Source organism: Asparagus officinalis, chromosome 6 (genome assembly GCF_001876935.1).
Source record: "Asparagus officinalis chromosome 6, Aspof.V1, whole genome shotgun sequence".
Taxonomy (NCBI): Eukaryota; Viridiplantae; Streptophyta; class Magnoliopsida; order Asparagales; family Asparagaceae; genus Asparagus; species Asparagus officinalis.
This window is the reverse complement of record NC_033799.1, coordinates 30,217,991-30,226,201: the sequence shown is the minus strand read 5'-3', so window position 1 is coordinate 30,226,201 and position 8,211 is coordinate 30,217,991. Positions and strand designations below refer to the sequence as shown.

General features: G+C 38.5%; 1 protein-coding gene across 1 annotated transcript in view; it reads left to right on the top strand.

The window, feature by feature from the left end:
* Positions 6,738-8,211, top strand: part of LOC109846001 — a 9,633-nt gene continuing 8,159 nt past the window's right edge. The window contains exon 1 of the mRNA XM_020415224.1: positions 6,738-6,795. Within this exon, the coding sequence (XP_020270813.1) occupies positions 6,738-6,795 (58 nt within the window). The remainder of the gene's footprint in view (positions 6,796-8,211) is intronic.

Here is an 8,211-nt window from a genome sequence, read left to right as displayed (position 1 = left end):
ATCTCAAACTCCTGTGATAGTCTCTGCTCTAGCCACCCTATCTCCTCACTATCGTCTCCTGTAATTATCATGTCATCAACATAGATAATTAGGATAGTTACCTTGTCTTGACGATGCTTGTAGAACAGAGTATGGTCAGAATCACTTTGAGTGTAGTTGTAATTCTTCATGGCTTTGCAAAAACGCCCAAACCATGCTCTTGGTGACTGTTTTAATCCATACAGACTTCTTTCCAGCTTACATACCACCTTCTCTTGTTCTTGGTGTGTGTATCCTGGCGGAATGTCCATATAGATCTCTTCCTCCAGATCTCCATGCAAAAATGCATTCTTCACATCAAATTGATGTAGCGGCCAGTCCTGATTTGCTGCAAGAGACAATAAGACTCGAATTGTGTTAAGTTTTGCAACTGGAGAAAAAGTTTCCTGGAAATCTATTCCATATGTTTGGGTGTACCCCTTTGCAACCAACCTTGCCTTATACCTTTCAACTTTACCTGTAGCATCATATTTTACCGAGAACACCCACTTGCACCCAACAGTTTTCTTTCCACTTGGCAGTTTTACTAACTTCCATGTCTTTGTGGTTTTCAGGGCTTCCATTTCTATTTCCATCGCTTTAACCCATTTGGGATCTCGCAAGGCTTCGTCTACACTGTTTGGTACCTGAATCTTTGACAGTTCTTCAGTGAAATTTCTCACCATATTGGACAACCCAATAGTACTGGTATAATTTGATATTGCATATCCTCCTTGTCTATTACCTTCTTCTCTATACCGTTTTGGTGGTATATTCCGGGTGGTTCTCACAGGGTACCGTCTTTCAGGTTCAGTTTGAAGAGAACGTACCTCAGGGACATCCTTTGGAGAGCTCGAGTGTGGCATTTCATGCTCCTCGTCCGACTGTATCACTTCTTCTTCCAATCTGATTTCCTCAGGTTCGGGTGCATGCTCTATGTCCTCTCCCATCCGTTCAGGTGCACGGTTCGTGTCCTCTCCCATCCGGTCTGTGTCCCCTGGGGTAGAGTCTGCACGGTCCATGTCTTCATCTACATGGTCTGTATGCGTGTTTCTCGTGTTTCTCTCTTCATCCTCCCACCAGATTGTTTGGTTTGTTTCCTCCTCTCTTGGAGGGGGCAATGATTGGTTCCGAAAAAAAGGTTCACTTTCCAAAAATGACACATCCATTGTCACATAGGTTTTTCCAGTTTCTAAGTCAAAGCATTTATATCCTTTTTGATTATTACCATACCCGACAAACATGCACCTAATTGCGCAAGGTTCGAGCTTGGTTCTTTTCTCTCTTGGAACATGTACATATGCTGTACATCCAAACACTTTTGGTGCCAGATTTAGAGCTGATGGAATTCTCACAAATGAGGAAAGTTTCTGTAAAGGGGTAAGGAATTTTAGGGTACTGGATGGCATTCGGTTCATAAGGTACACGGCAGTAGATATGGCATGATTCCAAAAATTCCGTGGCACATTATTTTCAAATAACAAAGATCTAGCAATCTCCAAAATATGCCGATTTTTCCTTTCTGCCACACCATTTTGTTGAGGGGTACCGGCACAAGATGTTTCATGTATAATGCCATTACTTTTGAAAAAACTTCCCAAGAAATTATTCACATATTCCCCCCCATTGTCACTTCTAAGAATTTTAATCTTCTTTCCAAATTGTCTTTGAATCAGGTTTGAGAAATCTAGAAAACAGTTTGCGACTTCATTTTTATGTTTCAAGAGATATAACCATGTCATTCTAGTACTATCATCGGTGAAAAGAACAAACCACCTTTCCCCGTTTATTGAATTAACCGGGGCTGGACCCCACACATCAGAATGTACTAAATCAACAAACTCCAAATCTTTATAACGAACACTAGGATAAGAGTTTCTATGACTTTTACTTCGAATACAAGTTTCACACTGAATTTCAAAATTTGACATACCAGCCCATAAGAAAGGAAAATTTTTCCGCATATATCCCACAGAAGGGTGTCCCAACCTCTTATGCCACAACAAAATATTATCTCTCTGAGTGCTTCTCCCAGCTAGACATGTAGAACCAGTACTCAAGTCTTCAAGGTGATACAGTCCATTTCGCTTAATACCACGCCCAAGTATCTCCTTCGTTATGATGTCCTGAAAAATGCAGAAATTGGGATACATTAAGACCACACAATTTAAATCTTCAGCTAATCGACCCACTGATATAAGCTTTGTGGTCAGTGAAGGAACAAGTAGAGTGTCTTTTAAACACAAAGATTCAGTCACATTAACAACTCCTGATCCTATAACCTGTGAGGGGACTCCATTTGCATTCACAATCTCTTTTCGGTTAGATTCCCCAATTCTATCAATATCTGAATCTAAATAAGTCATGTGATCGGTTGCTCCGGAATCTATCACCCATTTTTCTAAATTCTGTGTGATAAGAGCATTACCTTTTCCAGCAGACCTGTCTGTACCTTTGACATGAGTCGCAAGTGTTAGTGATGCTCGGCCTACGTTGTCTTCTGCGCGGTCTGTATACCCGAGTGCACGGTCCGGGCATCCTGCTATGTGCACCTGTCCACCTTGTCCCTTCTTGTTCCCTGCGGCCTTTTTCTCCTTCAATTCATGCCACCAGTCTGGATATCCATGCAACTTAAAGCATGTTTCCTTGGTGTGCCTTGGATTGCGGCAATGACTGCATCCTCCTTCAACTTTCTTTCCCTGTTTTGTTTCAGACTTAAGAGAAAGGGATACCTCTGATGCACGGTCCGTGTGCTGACCTGTACCCTTCATTGTCATGACTGCGGGATGAGAGATACTGTCATTGCTACACATCACCTTCTGCCTCATCTCCTCCCGTCTAACCCGGGCATACGCCTGCTCAACAGTTAGTAAGGGCACAGTCTGGATAATATCCGCTCGAGTGCTATCTAGACGGTCGTCTAATCCGGCTAGAAATTTGTACACCCGATCCTGTTGAACCCAAGAGTTGTGCTTCTCAATGTCCATAATGCACACCATAGGGTTTGGTCTTCGGAAATCAATCTCCTTCCACAATCCCTGCAACTCATTGTAATACTTTTCCAAAGATCCACCTGATTGTTTTAACTGGTGGACCCTTTGTTGAAGGTCATAGATCTGAGAAGAATCACAACCGTCAAAGAAGGTGGTAGCCAAGGCATCCCAAACCTCCTTTGCGGTAGAATATCGGTGGAAATTTCCAATAAGGCTTGAGTCGAGGGAGTTGAGAATCAAACCTTTTACCATTGAGTCATTCATCTTCCATTGCTCATATCCAGCATCACCTACCAAAGGTGTCGGTTTCTCTTCACGTACATAGCCTAGCTTGCCCTTGCCGGCCAGGTGAGTCTCCATCATGGACAACCACAGCCCGTAGTTAGTTCCATCGAATTTGACTGTGATTGAGTTAACCGGTACTTCAACCGGCATAGTCATCACCTTCTGGGTGGTTAGAAGTTCCTTCAGCGCTTGAAGAAGTGTCATGTCAACGCTGTGGTCCTGGTCCTTCCCACCTCCCGTCTTCTGATTGTCGGTCTCCATTATAGGTTCCTAGATCTGGACCGCTCTGATACCATGTAAAAATTGTTGTATGAGTAAAGACACAGGATTTAACGAGGTTCAGTACCAACTTGGTACCTACGTCCTCCACACCCACACACAATCTTTTTATTTCTTTTCTTTTTTTCCAATGATCCATGTACAGGAGAGGGAGAGGAGAATATATAGAGAAAGGAAAAACAATCTTCTAAAACAAGGAAACAATCTTCTAAAATAAGGAAACAGAATAACTGGTGAATAAAGGAAATTAATTATGAGAGCCAGCTATCGCCTTCCTTCTTTAGTCTGGTGGTGCAGGTACAGGGTCTATTTCAACACTAATTTGCATATTTAACTGTCCCTAAAAGAAATGCTGAAATTATCGTCAAAGTGGCAAAATGAGGACCAAACTTAATTGAAATGTTTTATTTGTTAGTAATCATTGAAGGTATAAAATAATTTTAAAATAAAAAATAAAAAAAATTGTCACCCCATCTTTATTTCTCTAATGTCAACTATAATTTGCTTTTACAAAGATACAATATTTTCTTCACTTTCAATTTGCCAAAATCCCTCAACTACATTTTACAAAATAAGTTCTCCCGTTTTCATTCATTGTAATTGTTGATGTATGGAATCACACAGTCAAATGAAAGAAGATTAAATGTGTTGACAAAGGTCCTCTAACTCTCCAAATTCCTGGTCTCTGGGCAAGTTGTACTTCCCTGCACAAGTAGCAGACCGTAAGAGGGCGGGGAGTGATTCACCGGTTGTTCTTTTGACGATCAAGTCAGTGGGTGGCTTGTGTAGAGAAGTAAAAGGAGCTGTAGCAGTTCTTAAGTTCAGAGAACGGTGGAAAAAGCTTACCGTGTAATGAAAAATAGTATCTCCTTTTTTTTGTAGTGGAAGGAGGGTGGGATGGTAACTTTGGCCAGGCATGGGCCGACGGCCAAGTCAGCTTCAACTTTACAGGTATCGGTTAAGGAGTGGAGGAGAGGTCACTTTGGTTTAATGCGAAGTGATGTGAGACGTCATGTGCGGATGTGGTCCGATGTGTCATAAATACTATTGGAGCCAGAGAAATGATGACGCCCATAATGCATTTAATGGTATTTATGGCGATGTGATGTGTCATTAGTGCACAGGAGGGGCTTCAGTCTCAAGGCGTTTCGTCGCCTTTCTATTTGTCTGGTGATCAAGAAGTACCGCCTTTCGAGTCACCCTCATAAGGTATCGGCCAATGAGTTGGCCGAGTGAAGTGTATAAGTAGTCGACTCGGCCGGGGGATGACACATAACGTCTTTTGGGTCGTTGACATGTGACGCATTTCGAGTCGTCCTCGTAGGATGTTGGCGTGTCGAGTCGACGGAGCGAGGCTTCTGATTATCTTAAGATGTTAACCTGATTGTGCATAATGTGAAATATTTGTCTGCTATTGATTAAAGATTATTTTTCATCACTAAAATATCTATAACGGTCACTATGAGAGTATTATTAGATTCAGAAGGTTCCTGAAATTTGCCCATAGTTAAATTTCAATTTTTTTATTACAATTTTAGATTAAATACCTTGAGGCTTGTACTTCGGGTTAGAAATGAATCGAACCGAGTCAAATTGAAAACCCCAGGTTTCATATTCACTTTCGTTTAAAAATTTCAAATTCGAATACCATTATTGAAATGTCTTCAAATTCAAATACAAATCCTTTTCGAATATCTATCAAATACTCGGATACATTAATTTGATTAATAATTTATCATTTATGAATACTAAACTATGTAATTAATTAAATATTTTTATTTAGTTAAAAGAAATTTAGTTTAAGAATTGACATAGGACTCTTTAAATTTGTTTAAAATTAGTATAGAACATAAAATACAAAATTCAAATGGGTTAAATACAGAACATGTATATGTAATAATATAAATTATAAACGGCGAAACTTTTAACAAATATTTAAAGCTCTTAATAAATAAATTAAATATACATCTGCTTAAACTATATTTATATACGAATTGAATACTAAAATTTATTTATATACTATTAAATAAACTATCAAATCAAATGTAATCGAATAGTTTGAAAAACTATCAGCAAACTATTTGTTAATTATTTGGTTCTTTTTACCTTTCGACTAAATTAGCAGTTGGGAAAACAATTAATAACTTTTCTGACTGGCGGCTAACTTTTATACTTATAAAAAGTAGCAAATAATTTCGAACTAGCAGAAAATAACAAAGTGAAAATGAAAAAAAATCAAGAAGAGAAGAGAGAGAGAGAAAAAAAACCAGTCTGTGAATTTAGCCCCACCCCTACAGTTAGACCGACGGTCGAAAACATGTGCGCCCCTCGAAAAGTCTAAACACCTCCCAGCGCGAGCCAAAAAAAAAAAAAAACAAAAAATAAATTTAAATTGAAAGCAAAAACTCAAGAAAAGGGCAAGAAAACCACCGAGGGCAAAGCAGGAGGAGGAAGCAATGGAGGCGAGCATGAGAGACGCAGACGAGCCCGAGGATTACGGCGTGGCAAAATGAGGACCAAACTTAATTGAAATGTTTTATTTGTTAGTAATCATTGAAGGTATAAAATAATTTTAAAATAAAAAATAAAAAAAATTGTCACCCCATCTTTATTTCTCTAATGTCAACTATAATTTGCTTTTACAAAGATACAATATTTTCTTCACTTTCAATTTGCCAAAATCCCTCAACTACATTTTACAAAATAAGTTCTCCCGTTTTCATTCATTGTAATTGTTGATGTATGGAATCACACAGTCAAATGAAAGAAGATTAAATGTGTTGACAAAGGTCCTCTAACTCTCCAAATTCCTGGTCTCTGGGCAAGTTGTACTTCCCTGCACAAGTAGCAGACCGTAAGAGGGCGGGGAGTGATTCACCGGTTGTTCTTTTGACGATCAAGTCAGTGGGTGGCTTGTGTAGAGAAGTAAAAGGAGCTGTAGCAGTTCTTAAGTTCAGAGAACGGTGGAAAAAGCTTACCGTGTAATGAAAAATAGTATCTCCTTTTTTTTGTAGTGGAAGGAGGGTGGGATGGTAACTTTGGCCAGGCATGGGCCGACGGCCAAGTCAGCTTCAACTTTACAGGTATCGGTTAAGGAGTGGAGGAGAGGTCACTTTGGTTTAATGCGAAGTGATGTGAGACGTCATGTGCGGATGTGGTCCGATGTGTCATAAATACTATTGGAGCCAGAGAAATGATGACGCCCATAATGCATTTAATGGTATTTATGGCGATGTGATGTGTCATTAGTGCACAGGAGGGGCTTCAGTCTCAAGGCGTTTCGTCGCCTTTCTATTTGTCTGGTGATCAAGAAGTACCGCCTTTCGAGTCACCCTCATAAGGTATCGGCCAATGAGTTGGCCGAGTGAAGTGTATAAGTAGTCGACTCGGCCGGGGGATGACACATAACGTCTTTTGGGTCGTTGACATGTGACGCATTTCGAGTCGTCCTCGTAGGATGTTGGCGTGTCGAGTCGACGGAGCGAGGCTTCTGATTATCTTAAGATGTTAACCTGATTGTGCATAATGTGAAATATTTGTCTGCTATTGATTAAAGATTATTTTTCATCACTAAAATATCTATAACGGTCACTATGAGAGTATTATTAGATTCAGAAGGTTCCTGAAATTTGCCCATAGTTAAATTTCAATTTTTTTATTACAATTTTAGATTAAATACCTTGAGGCTTGTACTTCGGGTTAGAAATGAATCGAACCGAGTCAAATTGAAAACCCCAGGTTTCATATTCACTTTCGTTTAAAAATTTCAAATTCGAATACCATTATTGAAATGTCTTCAAATTCAAATACAAATCCTTTTCGAATATCTATCAAATACTCGGATACATTAATTTGATTAATAATTTATCATTTATGAATACTAAACTATGTAATTAATTAAATATTTTTATTTAGTTAAAAGAAATTTAGTTTAAGAATTGACATAGGACTCTTTAAATTTGTTTAAAATTAGTATAGAACATAAAATACAAAATTCAAATGGGTTAAATACAGAACATGTATATGTAATAATATAAATTATAAACGGCGAAACTTTTAACAAATATTTAAAGCTCTTAATAAATAAATTAAATATACATCTGCTTAAACTATATTTATATACGAATTGAATACTAAAATTTATTTATATACTATTAAATAAACTATCAAATCAAATGTAATCGAATAGTTTGAAAAACTATCAGCAAACTATTTGTTAATTATTTGGTTCTTTTTACCTTTCGACTAAATTAGCAGTTGGGAAAACAATTAATAACTTTTCTGACTGGCGGCTAACTTTTATACTTATAAAAAGTAGCAAATAATTTCGAACTAGCAGAAAATAACAAAGTGAAAATGAAAAAAAATCAAGAAGAGAAGAGAGAGAGAGAAAAAAAACCAGTCTGTGAATTTAGCCCCACCCCTACAGTTAGACCGACGGTCGAAAACATGTGCGCCCCTCGAAAAGTCTAAACACCTCCCAGCGCGAGCCAAAAAAAAAAAAAAACAGAAAATAAATTTAAATTGAAAGCAAAAACTCAAGAAAAGGGCAAGAAAACCACCGAGGGCAAAGCAGGAGGAGGAAGCAATGGAGGCGAGCATGAGAGACGCAGACGAGCCCGAGGATTACGGCAGA